At 37.5% G+C, this 17,091-nt stretch overlaps 1 protein-coding gene across 1 annotated transcript in view; it reads right to left on the bottom strand.

Annotated features, from left to right (window-relative positions):
• LOC121730477 (voltage-dependent calcium channel subunit alpha-2/delta-3) overlaps window positions 1–17,091 on the bottom strand; it is an 86,771-nt gene that overhangs the window by 35,613 nt on the left and 34,067 nt on the right. Inside the window, exon 3 of the mRNA XM_042119526.1 lies at window positions 9,897–10,007. Coding sequence (XP_041975460.1) covers window positions 9,897–10,007 — 111 coding nt within the window. The remainder of the gene's footprint in view (window positions 1–9,896; window positions 10,008–17,091) is intronic.

Raw genomic sequence — 17,091 nt, 5'->3', positions numbered from 1 at the left:
ATTATAGATCATTCATAGAGTATTTGCCAGCGAAGTAAAATCTTCAAATACGTGCATGGGTAGTTTTTTTAACGACAAACCTGCACTCTCTTGATTCCGAATCAAAGATTAATATTAAGCCACTGACGTTCATGTTTGCTTATACGTTTACGATGTAATGTTTAATCACAGCTCGTAAAATAACCATAACACGCAACGACAATAAAACACCTTATGACAATCGCCATAATTACTACAGAACACGTTAATTGTATTACATAATATTATTAGCAAAGGTCAAAGTTCTATTTTACGTGTCTTTTGACCTCAGTTGTTGTAAAAAGTCGTAGCGGTCGTTGTCCCCCGTAGCCGCGTAGCCGCCTACGCGCTACGCCGTAGCACTACGTAGGGCTTTCATTCGCTTATCGGAAATCACGCCAGTTTTTACAAGCTTTTATTTATCTCGTAGTCCTTGTTTTTTATCTCGATAACGTGAGGTACACGTTATCGAGATAAAAAACAAAGACTACACTATAGGTTAAAATTTAGGTTGAATGAGTCTATACTTCTGGAAAATTTTAGTCAATAATAACGAAATTTCGTCATACATTTTTATGGTCGTATGCACACGAAAGCTTCTAGGGTTAGTGGGTCACGTATCTATTGAATGTAAATAATAACAGAGTCTTAATGGAAGCATTAGCTGTCTGTGTGCAGGTCGCGCGTAATTACACCACGTCATTATGACCCCATTATTCATATCCAGTGCTCTGTGGACTCGCGAGGATGGCGTAATAACACGAGTACATTTCACTTGAACCCCCCGACAAATGGGTCACGAAAAGTACAAATTTTAAATCGCGCCGTAGTTCCGTAATTAATGATACAACTTGTTAAATATTTCAACCGCTCATGAAGTATTTATCGAGGCCCTTTGCGGGGTGATAAAAGATTTGTATTAAAAAATACCGAACAATATTTCTATTCTTCTTTGTCCCTAGCACAACAAAAAACTCAATTACATAAATATTCATTCAACTCTTTTGTTAATTCGGTCGTGCTCATTGATTACGACGCGTGGAGCGGCTCCGGAATATTGAGCAAGTGGCCCGGAGCTGCTGCGGGAGAGGGACGGAGGATTGTGGACGCTGCGGGCGGGAGGGAGACGGAGATACGTCTCAAGACTGCGAATCAATAAAGTCCAGTGAGTGCAGTGGATGTGGGTCAGGGTGCACCGCGCCGACAGTTATTGCCCGAGGTTCGGCGCCGGCGAGAGCTTGCTGAGGGTAAACATGCTGGAGTGTATACTGTACACTGTATGCAGTACACCACTAAGCCTTATTATCACTTATTAGGTGTAGAAAATTCTATTTGTAGAGAATTCTTTAATCAAACTTTACATCTCATTTTTAAAGTATCATGCATCCATACTTCCATACTAATATTATACATTTTTTGTTTATTTTTTTTGTTTATTTTACGTTATTATGCTGTGTGAAATATTTTATATGAAATTATACATTTATTCAAGCTAATTTTTTATATTTAAAAAAAAATTGGCAGTTTAGAGTTCAGACTGAAATGTTTCTTAAAATGTTTAACCTAAACATAAATAAAAAAAAATATATACTTATCAGATATAATAGGTATGTATTTTTTTTCTTCTGTTCTGAATTTCGAAATTTAATAATAGAATAGAGAAGGAGATAATTTTCCGAGCTCCATGCGGTATTACTTATTTTAGCATTTCTTTTATTTAATTTTATTAGTTTATTAATTTACATTTTTGTTTTATTGTTCAATATAGTGTTTATATATGAGAAAAACAAAAGCGAAAGTGTGTCTGTCTGTCTATCTGTTACCTCTTCGCGCTCAAACCATTGAACCGACTTGCTGAAATTTGGAATGGAGATGCTTAGAGTCCAGAGAATTGACATAGGTCACTTTTTATCCCGGATAAATGTATGGTTCCCGCGCGATAAACGAATTTTGGCGCAACGGAGTTGCGGTTGCATTATAAATGCTAAAGTGTGTCTGTCTGTCTGTCTGCCTGTTACCTCTTCACGCCCAAACCGCTGGACCGATTTTACCTAAATTTGGTATAGAGATACTTTAAGTCCCAGGAAAGGACATAAGATACTTTTTAACCCGGCAAAATGTACGGTTTCTATGCGATAAACGAATTTTGGCGCAACAAAGTTGCGGGCGTCATCTAGTTGACGATAATTTGCGTCACCATTTTGTGTTTTCCCTAACCTTGAAGTATTTCCTAGTCATTAAGGGTACCTAAATCTCAAGTTTTTTACTAACACCACCTAAATTCTTAGGGCTTAGGGAGTAGGGACTAATCTGTGACTTACGTATAAAACATTTTTGTCACACTTAATGTTAGGTGCGCTTAGTAAAAATGAGCATTAGTCTCTTTCTCTACTAGTTTTTTTTTCATGAAATAAGGGGGCAAACGAGCAAACGGGTCACCTGATGTAAAGCAACTTCCGTCGCCCATGGACACTCGCAGCATCAGAAGAGCTGGAGGTGCGTTGCCGGCCTTTTAAGAGGGAATAGGGTAATAGGGGAGGGTAGGTATAGGAAGGGAATAGGGTAGGGGATTGGACCTCCGGTAAACTCACTCACTCGGCGAAACACAGCGCAAGCGCTGTTTCATACCGGTCTAAGAAATGCTCCTCCTTTCATCCTCAATCATTTTTTGATTATGAAATGTGTCAAAATATTTGATTTTGAAATACGTGCGAGCACACAGTGGGTAATCAGCGCTGAATACGCGACGTAAACATATTCTATTTCGGTCGCGGGCGTGTACGTGCTACGCCGTATTTTGAACACGTTTCAACGAAATTCCTACATTCATTAATAATAACTAGAGATCGCCCAATGGTCGAAATTCGACTTTAGTTTCAACGACATTAATTTCAACGACCTATATTTTGTAAAAAAATATTGACTTTATCATATTTTTTTTCAACTCTTGTCTCTGGGACTCAGCTGATCTCAGACTGGCCGTGTAAGCATTGTCTAATAGTATCTTAGATTCAATAAAAAAACTATAACCCATTTTCAATTTGTCAACTTGTTGTCAACAGACTTAAACCATAAATAAAAGAGTATAATTCGTATGTATAGGCATGTCACTCAAAAATCTGTCATTTCTCTTGTGTGTGTGCTGTAGTGTGTGTAATGTTTTATTTGTTAAAAAAATGTATGTATGTTAATGTATAACTGTGCAAAGTTTCACGCACGTTTCCCCATTTTTCGTAAAAAGGGTTACAAAGTTTTTCGTTCGCGTATTAATATTATGATGATGATAATAAATAATATCTATGGACGCTTCACACCACGCCAGTCTGGTCCCATGGTAAGTATCTGAAGGACTTGTGTTACGGGTACCAGACAACGGAAATATATTTAATACTTTTAGAATAAACATATATTTAAGATTTTTATTATATGATACACATATTTAATACACATCCATGACCCAGGAACTTTGAAACCTTTTTGTTCCATCGGCGGGATTCGAACCTGCAACCCCCGACTTGAGCTACCAACAGCCCACCAACTGAGCCACAGAGGTCGTCGATCGAGAGTCGAGATTAAACGGAAATAAATAATATTATTATGTAAAGAACATACAAAATATTAAAGCGGTAAAGAAGCGATGAATCACGGGTATTTTTTTTTTCGCTTAAGATTTAACTTTGGGTTTGGTGTACGTATAACGAATAACTTACTTCAAACGTTTATATGATCTTCGCTGTCTTTCATACTCTAATAAACCTTTCGATTCCAAAGTCCATTGACGCATTTTTCCCTCAATAAAATCCACTTCCATAACAAGAGCAAACCGAGGCTGTTAAAAATTAACAACTGTATCGTATATTAAGATGGCTGTTTTATTCGTGATGAGAACTGTGTCAGAGATTTCTTGTCACCAGCAGCTGGTGTTTGCAATTTGCTGATGGCTACATTAAGGTCGGGAGATGCAGCCTCCCCGCCCGCCTTGGCCCCGCCCTGCGATTTTGGCGGTGCGCCTTGCAGCCACTAGCACAGGGGTTCCCAAACTTTCCACTCGGGGACTAATTTTATATATATTTTTGAACAGGAGCAACTATGCAAGGATTATAAAAATATATTGTAATAGAGAATCTTAAATAATAGTAAAAACTCAATATGAAATAACTTTCAAAGGGAACTTTGGTATTTTCAGTATTGGTGTGATTTCTGAGCTTACAATTTCTTCACGAGGCTAGCTATCCTAGGAATAATGGTGTTGATTGAGTGAACAATCATTCGCGGACCATATTTTGACTTCTGCGGCCCACAGGTTGGGGAACCTGTGCACTAGCGGGAAGTAATATTACGCCTTCCGTTATGTACTCTTAATATTATTGAGGCTTACTTGACTTGCAGTTTCTCGAGGTTATTACTGTTTGAACTTATCTCCTTATCGTCTGTAAACTCGGATTGTGATGTTTGAGATTAGCTTACTATGCAAAGATAGGAACGATTCGTCTACGAGTCTCGACTCTCGTGTTACTTTCAATTTAGATTTGAAGACGTCAGTGGAAGAAACAGGTAAGTAACAGTATAAAAAATGCCTTATTTTTTTCATAAATGGAGGATTTAGTGCCGATAATTTGAAATCAAAAAACTGTAGCTAGGCACGGTACTTCACGGCAAGGTAGTACACGTGGACGTCTCAGGTGTTTGTAGTGTTACCGTGACGGAAAAACGTGCCGCGCCGAGACACGGCAAAATATAAAAACGACCATCGATAGTCCCGGGGAACAATCGAGGCGCACAATCACGATAAAGAATAAGCACCTTTTCCCTGCATTAATAAAACATCGATTAATGTTTAGAATTTGTCGACGTGTTTTTGTCGCCATAATGAAACATTGTTTGGAAAGGGGAGGAAGTTAAGGTGCGCTTCTGTTTACGCAGGTGTGGGTGGAACGGTGCAGACGAGCGACCGACGACTGGCTACCGCTACACAATATCTTTTAGACGGCTACACCGAGCACTCCTGGCTAGCCTGTTGCGTTGATCTGTCAAATGTACGAAAGTAAAATAGCCACTGGTATCGGTCGTCGGTGGTCCGTTTGCACCGAACCAAAAAATATATAGGTGTGGGTGTAAAAATATTATGATTTATTACTCAATCGGTGCGCCGAGCGAGAATTTCACCTGAATTTTATACACATTCCCGTATTTAGGTTAAGGAATTTGAACAACGCTTTAGCGCGTCCGTAAAAGCCTTTGATGCAAGTATAATATATAATTATTACACTGATATTTTAAGTTACGTTCAACTATTTTAAAATATTTGGTTAATATCCAATTTATATCTACTATAATGTAGCATTCGAGATAATCGTGCAATTATTGCATTGCATTCGGAATAGAGAGAGTTGAAATATAACTATTGTGTTCTCTAATTTTAAAAAGTGTAACTGTCAGTTACTTATTTACGCTAAAACCGCTTATAAACTGTTATGAAAATAGTATCAATTGGAAAAAGGAAAATAGATATAGTTTCTATCATAAAAATAGTAATTACCGGGCGGTTAGGATAAACGATATATCGCGAATAAAGTTACAGGCAATACTCAGTACAACAATAAGGAAGTAATTTGTACAAGTATGTGGAGTGCAGATTGAACACGCCCGGGTCCCGACGAAGGACAGATCACAAAACATTCCGATCGCTCCGACCGGAATTAGTCCCGGCGCCAATGACGCCCCTCATTACTACTCACAAAAACGGACATCAATAATGGTATCTGCTATACGTATACAAGCGCTAACCCGGCAACGTTGTTTTGTCGCATTATCGTTTTTAAACCAGGGGTTGGTGGTATAAGGGTGATTTAGAATCATTTTATAAACTTACTAGCTGTCCCGGCAAACGTTTCTTTGCCATATAATATTTCGCCCGTGTTATTTTACTGAAGTGACTAAATAAGTATGTCACCATGGCAACGTCCATTGCTATCCCGTCGCACAAACAATGGACGCCGTCAGTCTCGAGTTGTAATAATTTACTGTTATTTATTCAACAAATGCACTTATCAATATAAAAAGTACCCAGTAGCCGATTCTCAGACCCGCTGAATATACATATAAAATTTGGTTAAAATCAGTAAAGCCGTTTCGGAGGAGTACGCGGCCTAACATTGTGACACGAGAATTTTATATATAAGATTTATCCTAAAAAAATGGTGGATCACACTTAAAATTAAGTGGTATGAAAAATATACGTTGGGCTATTTTCAGACCGGAAAAGCACAAAAAATTTAATGGAACTTTGTCCAGTATTTTCGGAGCACCTCGAACTCCTAAACCACTTCGCTTGATCTTCCACTGTGGCTCACACCTTTCCCACAATATACTGTGCCATTGTCAAAAATGAAAAAAGGGTTTGATACAATTCCACGTACGAATTGGGGGCAGAGAGTATACTAAATGTAAATATTCTTTTGTTCTATCTATCTCTTACGGTTAGATTACATTGCAACGTGAGGAGGCCATTCAAAATTGGAATATGTTAAAAAAAAAACAAGCAGTTATGTTATCCTTAACCGTAAAATTATTATTTTTACTAATTTTATTAAATAAATTATTATTATACTCTACAAGGTCTAGGAGGCCTAGATCATTCTCTGTATATACCTATTATTGTTGAAATACGAACAAAGTGAGATGACGCAGCCTTAAATTTTAAAAGGTAGGTATTACTATTTAAAAGGACCATCGAGCATCGCAAGCCCCTTGAACTCCGCGCGAAATATCTTTGAGAATTGTCAAATTTGCATTAAATCCGAACTTCGGCAACAGCCGTACTCGGATTGGTTTAAGATTCAGAAGAATTCCAATATCAGGTGAGGGGGTGAGGTGGGGACTGACGGTGCGGGGGGAGGTCATCGTCACCGATATGTTAATGCCCGTATCCTAGTAATTCCTACTTAGGTACTGAGTGTGATAATACTTCTTATGGTGTACATTATTCGTTGTTACTGTAACTTTTAATGCATTTTTTTAATTGTCAGAATTATCATTTGGTGGGAGGTCCAAACGTAATGAAACACAAACATAGCTGAATTCTATCCGAACGGACGAAGTGTTCGTAGGTTTTTGGAGTGTTGATCGGTTTAATTTAGCGCATCTTAAACTTGAATTTTCAACATCTTCAAACTTAATATAATATAATCTTATTAAAATTCTTATTTCAATCTCGAACAAAATATTTTCATTGAAACATCAAGTTTAATAAAAATATGTTTTTATGTAAAAGGATAATCTCGTTTCCGAGATAACGAGACTTTGGAGGAGTTTCGTAGCGAGCGATTTAGTCCGTGAACAAAACAAAGACATCGCGAACCTCTTTAGAGAACGGATGAAGAATGTATGCACTCACGTTTGACTTGACACATTGACTAAAAATCCGCATATGTTAAAATTCGCCCATTAATGTCTTGCTAAGTACTTACATACGGTTTTGCTCGATATTTTTACTCCAAATCGAAGGAAATGACATATTTGACATATTTATTTCCATCGAGCCGACTAGAAGCGAGCCTTAGAGATTTGGAGTATTATACGATTTGGAGTAAAATTATCGAGCAAAACCGTATGTGAGTACTTAGCATTATATAATAGGTATATAAATATTACGCAAAGATCGGAGCAAAAGGAGCTATTAGCACATACAGTAAATTATCCGACCAAAATTCGATTGCAGTAATATATCATTTTCAATTTTGGACGTTATACAGCTTCTTAAATGATTTGTAACAAAAAATTGTATTAAAAATAACGCACGGTACTGTTTGTTGTTGTTATTACTTTGGTTACTGTTAAAACTTAAAAAAAAGATGATTTGAACATAATATACGTTCCAGCTCTCAACTTTATTTGTACCAATTTTAAATTTTTCTGTGCGTTAGATTTCTTTTGTACTTATCGTCACGGGCGTATATATAGCTTTGGTAAGGGGGGGGGGGGGGGGGGGGTGGGGGGGGGGGGGTGTCCCTAAGTCCTAACTCCTAACGTAAAAAAACGGCCACGTGCGAGTTGGACTTTTATGAAATCAAAAGTATTTTTTTGAATATCGGAATGTTGAATATATTTCTTATTTATTATAAAAGTAATACGCTCCACAGTATAATAATACTTACTTAATTATTTTCACAAGTAAGATGGCAAGTAATGGGGGGTCCGGACCCCCAGGTACCCCATGCTTATCGTAATGTAATTAATTTGAAACAAAACAATATTGTTAATGTATTATTGCAAATAAACACTAAGATGTGAGTAACCGAACCGTACGACTCTACTAACGTAATTACATCACTTTAATCTTGTTTTTCATTTGGCTAATGAGTTACATTTCGTTAATTGTTATACAATTTTCTTGGTTTCTTGTGTTCGTTATATGCTTTTGTTAAAACATTTTTAGCCAAGTATTTTAAACAGTTATAACGAAATTGCAATCCAGGTATTTATAGATCACTGCTATTTTAAGGCTTCTTTGCTTGACTGGAATTAGAGAAATCCAATTAGAAAACGTCTTGTGTAGGGTACACTATACACTACTTATATGTAGAAATTTCAAGAAAATAATATTGTGCAAACTTACACTAGGAAACTGTATTTTTTACTTTTATAAGTTTTTATAGTATTAACTATTAGGCGCAACCTGTGCTATAGACGTATTTCTAGGAATACAAATATGAATACGGCTTACAAAATTATAAATTTAAATTATAACCGAATGTTAATATATTAAAAAACAAAGCAACGTAACACAGGAACTTATAGGGGCACTAAATATGCATTTAGAATTTAGTACCTACTATTTATTTCTTAAATTCTGTTCTAGGCAACATTAAACTTTTCACACAAAATTATGCCTTATAACATGGGTATTTAAGTCCACGTTTGATTACGACAATATGGGTAATCAGTGCTAAAGTTTGGTGGGAACAGATTTCCGATCCCCGTATAGTTTACCGCGGGATTACAGTTGGTCTGTAACGGGATAGGGGGTGTTAAGTAATTACCACGGAACGCTGATTTTCGACCGTCAACTTAATCTTAATGGTGAGACCGCACTATAGGCGACTCTACACTACTATACAGAGAGCGACGCGACACTTCATATTTCACAGAACTGACATTTTGTATCGCGTAGCTCCACTGTCGCCTATTTCGGCTTGGTGACCATCCGGTCCTCTCGGCAAGCGACTGCGATCGACAAAAAATCAAATAAAATGCCTCTTTATGATATAGGTCATATGCTATAGATTTCATTTCGCTCTACGCCATGGCACTACAACGCAGTGGCGTCACGCGTCTCTAAAACATGTCGGTATAAAATAAAACTTATAGCTTTGTTCGTAAAGTGGCATTTTGTTTGAATATTTTTGATCGCGGTCGTTTTGCTGCGAGGATAGGAAGTTACCTATAGAATTGTGTTGCGTAGTCCTGCTGCCGCGTGTTGCGGCTTAGCTTACGATTATAATAATAATAATAATATCTATGGACGCTTCACACCACGTCAGTCTGACCCCGTGCTAAGTACCTGAAGGACTTGTGTTACGGGTACCAGACAACGGAAATATATTCAATATTTTTATAATATGCACATATTTAAGATTTTTATTATATCATACACATATTTAATACACATCCAGACCCGGGAACATTGAAAACTTTTTGTTCCGTCGGCGGGATTCGAACCCGTGACTTCCGGCTTGAGCTGCCACACACTCAACCAACTGAGCCACAGAGGTCGTCATACGTCGAGATTTCATGCAAAGAATATTTGACGTCCCGCGTCGCTCAGCTGTGTGGTGTAGCCTATAAGTGTGGTCTTACTTTTACAATCCATTACTCACCATGACCGCGTTTATCTTGAAATCCATGTGGTTCTTGACTTCGGAGGCTAACTCCCGGACTAGCAGCAGCCCGTCTTTCCGGACCACTTCTACATTGTACTCGTGGTATTTCTGAAACAGAATGGGAGTTTTAATAGGAATTTTTAAATTACTCGTGACGCTTAAGAACTTAGGAGCTGAGAATTTTTGAACGATAAAAAGCAAAATATGGCGTTCGCTGCTTACTGCTAAATTTTTATAATATTACTGTGATATCAAGATCAAGGAAAAAGGTATTAATTTTCATTCATTAAGTACATTTCCAAAAAAAACTTTAACAATAGGGAATATTTTCACCAGCATTACAACGAATACAGAATACGTAAATAACCTAAACATTTGAAATTAGTTTAATTCTCACCGAGACTTATTACCGCATTACATTTATTGTGGAAATACATTTCAAAGCAATTGCTATTCTACCCGCGAAATTGCCATGGTGGTGTCCTGTCAAATTTAAAAATGGAACAAGTCCGGAATTCGGCGATGTTGGCTGCCAAATTATTGTTATTCGGCATAAGCGACGGCCCGGCCCGCTCCCTTGTACAATGTTATTGAATTTTCAATACTCCCATCTCGGTCGTATAATAGCTGTATTGAACGAGTGTTATAAAACTATTTAATTGAGTGATCGTGTAGTGAAATTTTCGGTCTTAAATTTTGACAAGGCTTTGGCTCTTTATGTTATGGATTCTCGTTTACCCTATTGTGCTAAATAGTCCAGTAGGGCTTAAGTCCCTAAGTTGGAATTTTAATGAATATATTATCGTGTACGAGTAACGGCCTCCTAAAAGATATATTGCCACTTAAGTGTAGTTAATACCAGGGCCTCCGTTATACCAAGTACCTACGTGGTATAAAAATTGTATTTTAAATTACAGTGAAATGGGATAAACCAATTGATGGAATGCCTGAAAACATCTAACGCTACCTTCTGCGTTAAATATTCTATACAGGGTGTAACAAAACTAAGTGATAGTACGTGTTCCTCGTAGAGATTTCACTGTGATAGTAGCAGCGCTGAAAGACGATTTTTTTTTAAACTTTTGTATGGGGAAACTCGTGACGCAGCTGGGGCGCTTGCCCATACAAAATTGAAAATAAATGGTCTTTCAGCGCTGCTACTTACAAAGCGAACTCTCTACAAGGAACAAAATATACTTACACACCTCAAACTATTATCATTTAATTTTGTTACAACTTACACCCCGTATACACATTAATTTGACCGAGGACTTTCTGGAAAATTAATGTAATATTCCAATAGATTCAAACATAGACTTAGAATTTTTAATTAACTAGATATCAGAAACGGTAGTTGTAGCGCGGCCCCGGAGACGGCGCCGGTCGACAAGGAGCCCAAATTCAATTAAGGCAGTCAATTTAATTCCTTTGTACGGACGTATGGCCGCTCACAATATATTGTCTGATTCTAATTGCTATGGGGAACCACTAAATCTGAACGACCTTATGGTGATTCTGTACGAAGAAGTACTGCTGCGCGCGAGATGAAGGCATGAATTTTAAAAGCAACATGCCTCAGACAGTTTTAAAAAGGTAATGTTTTAGTCGCCTCGTGAATGAAGAATGTGCGCCTCTCACGACGTTCTCACTTTTTGTGTATTAGCAGGGAAATTGATTTGTAGAAAAATAACGGATCTAGGTAATTTGGTTGAGATTATGTTAAGTCATTCAAGTACAACTGACAGATTATTATTTTAAATAAGCGGGCCCCTAGACGATCAATTTTATTGTGCAATACCACGTATTTTGGAATATGATTGACTGTCTAGGGTTGATATTGAACGCCTTATCTTATTGTCAAATAAATTGTTCAATCTTATTTCTCAATGATATTGCACAATAAAATTGATCGTCTAGGGGCCCACTATCTTTGTCTTCAATGACATCATAAAATGACAATGATATTTGATATTCCAAAACGTTACGGCTTCAGCTTCAGGATGCTAACCCCTCTAAACCAACATTACGATTAATTAATATCGTTTCCGCAACCGAATATAATCGTCGGTGGTCAGCGGCGGCCGCAGGCATCTTCAATATCTCCCTGCCACCGCCGCGCCGCATACTGCCGTAATTAAAACGGATTCGCTTGTGTATCGTATTGTTTATATAACCTGAAATAGATGTTAAAAGATACAGCCCCTAGCTTGGACGTTTTCTTTATCACTTCTTTATAGAATCGCCGATCGAAATGTATGGAATTGACAACTAAAATAACATGAGTTGAATGTAGGCTTTATTTTATTGAACGCTTATGTCATTTGAGTTGAAACTCGAAAGAGAATTGCTACGAAGTTACCTTTTGAATTGGATATTTTTTATTTCTGAAATATTTTCAAGATAGACGGCAGCACCGGTACGGACAGTAAACAAAAAGATTTATTGGACGTTTGACAATGTTTCTGTCAATATGATGTGTTACATTTTGTTAGGATTATTTACTGTACTAGATGACGCCCGCAACTCCGGTGCGCCAAAAATCGTTTATCGCGCGGGAACCGTACATTTTCCCGGAATAAAAAGTATCCTATGTCCTTTCCCGGGGCCCAAGTATCCATGCCAAATTTCAGCAAAATTGGTTTAGCGGTTTTGGCGTGAAGTGGTAACAGACAGACAGATAGACAGACAGACACAATTTTACATTTATAATATTAGTATCTGCTAGTAGCGCCCTCTGAGCCGACTTTTGTGTAATATTCCCTATTGCTATGAATTTGAAAGACAATTTTTAAATTCGTAGCAATAGTACTGTCACTCTATGGCCTATGGCACAATAAAGTCATAACTCCAACGTCGTAAAATCATAAAGTTAATATACCTAACGGAATAGAGAAACAATGGCCTGAGCAAGAGAGATGTCACTATCAGTAACACTGCGTGGTAAAAAGAGACGTGTGAAACATGACAGCAGCACTCTTTTTTTGACGTCCAGTCGGCACGTGCCGCACGTTGACAATTTAATCTCATAGAATACATGTTCAATCATGCTTGTGTAAGTGTATACGGACACATATTTTTCACACAGATGAAAACCAATTTCGGTTACGTTTGACAGCTCGAGATTGTTGCTCTATTCCGCTAGGTATATTAACTTTATGCGTAAAATTGGACTTCATGACACAACAGCCTTCGAGCGCTCTCACTATAAGTCCTTACTCTGAGTAGAATTCCTTAAAATATTTTCAAGAAAGGGCAAAAGGTAAATTAAATGTAACTCAATAAAATGTTACGACTGCGTCAGGCAGAATGGCGTTTGATGTTTGATTTGTTCGGAAGAAAAATGCCGTCAGGCACAATGTGTAATTTGATTTTTCTTTCAGACTTTAAGAAAATGCTTAGGAAAAAATCTGTACCTCTCCTTTTTTTCGGGACTTATGAACATAAATTATTTTCATTTATGTTCATAATAAATTATTTTCATGTTTCGACTTCAGTCAGTCGTTAGGAAAATTTTAGGCAACACCTTTTTATACAGACACGACCATTTTTTTTTAAATTCGTATTATACAATGAAACGATATCTTAGTACCAACAAGTAGAAAAAATACTGAAAAACTTTAACACAATATAAATACGGAGAATTTTAAAAAGATTTTTTGTGGGCAAATGGAGTTCCCTTGTGGGACGCCGGGCGCTGAGTGGAAAGCGCTGTCGCACGGCCGGCCGGGGTTATGACGCAGCGCTTCCTAGCTTCATTATTTAACATTTCCTTTAAAGGTTATTTCGAAAGCAATTACTTTAATTCTCTTGTTAAATATTACCTTCAAAACTGAAAATGGTTCTAGGTGTTGATGTCAAAAGTTATTACAAACAAATTTTATTTCCTAATTCCTATATTATCTGTTTTATCAAGATAGTTTCAAATTATTCAGTTAAAGAAAATCATGTTTTATTAAAAAAAAATAGTTTGGGTCGTCAATGGGCTTTTGGCCCAAATCCTTTTTCTGACGCTTTTTTAATTATTTGTTCGAGTACAAGCTTTACAGTTTACATCTTAATCTACTTTAAGTCCATCACGCCTCAGTACTATTTTTTAATTATAATTTATAACTGTTTATTTTGTGGCACTTATAATAATTACACACCTGTTCTTTTTTTTTTTTAATGAAATAAGGGGGCAAACGAGCAATCGGGTCACCTGATGGAAAGCAACTTCCGTCGCCCATGGACACTCACAGCATCAGAAGAGCTGTAAGTGCGTTGCCGGCCTTTTAAGAGGGAATAGGGTAATAGGGAAGGGTAGGGGAGGGTAGGGAAGGGAATGGGATAGGGGATTGGGCCTCCGGTAAACTCGCTCACTCGTCGAAACACAGCGCAAGCGCTGTTTCACGCCGGTTTTCTGTGAGAACGTGGTATTTCTCCGGTCGAGCCGGCCCATTCGTGCCGAAGCATGGCTCTCCCACGTGTTCAATACTAAAATAAGCGAAATCGATACAACTGTTCTCAAATTTTTGTTAGAGGGGCTACAATTCAACTTTATATACAGCTACTATTAACGATAAAATTCTACACTTATCTAACCTGGAAAAGGTCTGTTCAAAGTTAATTTGTAAATGGAGTTGGACAGGCGAGTTAAGAGTTAGTGTGTATTGACACGAGTCAGCTGCACCCACCTCTTAGGGTTGATTCAGACCGCAACGCGACGCGTAGATGCATTTCTAAATTAGTATGGATTTGACAGATTCGCAAGACGTCTGACGCAATTGAAATCTGTCAAATCCATACAAATTTAGAAATGCATCTACGCGTCGCGTTGCGGTCTGAATCAACTTTTAAGGTGAGGCCACATTGAGCGCCACTGCTCACTACGCTGCAGCAAAGTTATGCGTAATGCGATGCACATCACGGCCTAACGTTATTCAGATCAGCGCGTTTCTGATGGTCCGCAAGAGGCTGACAACAACGCGCCGCGAGCATGTTGCTCGCATGACATGAAAAATATGCCGTGGATCACACAAACCAGTTTACATGCAGTAACGCAGACGGCGTGTGCTTTGTGTACGCGGTGCGGGCAGCCGCAGACATCGACGGGCGTACGCAGCGAAATTGACCGGCCCGGATGCAGCAATTTTCATGGGGACCAGATCCGCGCTCGGGCGATAAGATGCATGACAAGAAAAGTACCCTAAAAGCTAAGCCACACTACGCGGCACAAAGCTACGCCGTACGCGATCCAAAATGTCGGTGCTCTATAATATGGACTAGGAAGTGTCGCGTCGCTCCGCTGCAGCGTATCACCTATACTAGTGTGGCCTTGATTTTAACGTGACATTCACGTTATCTAATAAGAGAATAGGGGTCGAGATGGTGGCGCAACTCTTACATAATACCTATAACAAAATACGAGCATTTGTGACTTAATAAATTTGACCTTTGGCAGCTCTCGCAAAAACTACTGACGGTATTTTATTTATAGTATTGGATCTGACCGTAAAATGCTGCAGGAATCGTTTTTTCGATCAAATATATTTTAAAATAATCTTTAGAACGTATAGAATGGATTAATGTTGGGTTGCCTTGTCAAAAGTAGCCGCAAGTACCTCTAATTAAGTTGAATGTTCATGAGATAAATGCATAATTTGCATGTATATTTTTTTTCAGTAAATTTTACATCATTTGAAAGAAAATGACGTGAGAAAATAAGGTATAAATGGTTGCCAGCTCTAAGTCAACCGCAACCTAGGGTTGCCAGCCCGTAAATAGACATAGTACATCATCAAAATTGACGCATCGATTTTTTTAATAATTTTGATACCAAATTAAAGTTTTATGCATCTTGTACATGATAATCCATGGTTGCCAGTTGCACGATAGCCGCAAACTGGGGTTGCCATCACTTTTGTATATGACAAATGTTCAGGCCTGCAATTATTATGCCTGGCATTATTTGAGGACGTCGAGAACTCGCAATATTGCTATTTTTATTTAACAGGCGTTTTTATTTTTATGTGTATTGTTCTGTCATTCCTCAATGTCATTCCTTCTTAATTCTCTTACTTTTCTATTGAATACACGCAAGTTTGTATTACGGGCTTTCATTTTGCTCAATTAGAGGTACTACTTGCAGCTATTTTTAACAAGGCAACCCAACATTAATCCATTCTATACGTTCTAAGGATTATTTTAAAATATATTTGATCGAAAAAAACGATTCATGCAGAATTTTACGGTCGGATCTTAGGATATTAAGATGGGCTTCATTTATGTTAAATTTAATAACTGCTAGTGCCACATATTACAATATGAAAACGATGGTTTGTTTTCATGTAATATGTGGCACTAGCAGTTATTAAGTTAGTGGCGCATTCTTAATATCCTAAGATCCGACCGACAGCTAACGGCCGTTCCCAATATTTGATCTATCTCTGGTTTTGCCCTACTAGAGTTAGGAATAGCTCAAAATTGACATAAAATATATGTCTCTAATGTCTAATGTGAGCTATTCCTATCTCTAGTAGAGCAAAACCAGAGATAGATCAAATATTGGGAACGGCCGTAAGTGTACCAACACTTAGCTGAAAATTAAATTATACAACGTGTAACAAAACTAAGTATAATACTTAAGGGTGTATATGTGTCCCTTATATATATATATAGAGTTCACTGTGAAAGTAACAACGCTGAAAGAACAATTTTTTTTTTGTGATTTGTATGGGCAAGCGCCGCAGCGTCATGAATTTTTCCATACAAAATGAAATAAAAATTTTCTCTTTCGGCTCTGTTATTTTCACAACGAACTCTTTACATAGGACCCATTCACACCCTAAAGTTTTATCACTTAGTTTTGTTACACCCTGTATTATAAGTCACAATATTTTTTATTACTTTTCACTTTAAATAAGTTTTGTGTACATTTAATTACAAGTTAGAGCAGAAATGAGTCTAACACACACTAACATTACAGAATTGTATTTTTTATTCCATATATATATATATATATATATATATATATATATATATATATATATATATATATATATATATATATATATATTTTTTTTTTATGAAATAAGGGGGCAAACGAGCAAACGGGTCACCTGATGGAAAGCAACTTCCGTCGCCCATGGACACTCGCAGCATCAGAAGAGCTGCATGTGCGTTGCCGGCCTTTTAAGAGGGAATAGGGTAATAG

The sequence above is a fragment of the Aricia agestis genome, chromosome 9, assembly GCF_905147365.1.
Source record: "Aricia agestis chromosome 9, ilAriAges1.1, whole genome shotgun sequence".
Taxonomy (NCBI): domain Eukaryota; kingdom Metazoa; phylum Arthropoda; class Insecta; order Lepidoptera; family Lycaenidae; genus Aricia; species Aricia agestis.
Note: the sequence above shows the minus strand (reverse complement) of the source record. Positions and strands in the feature narration are given on the sequence as shown.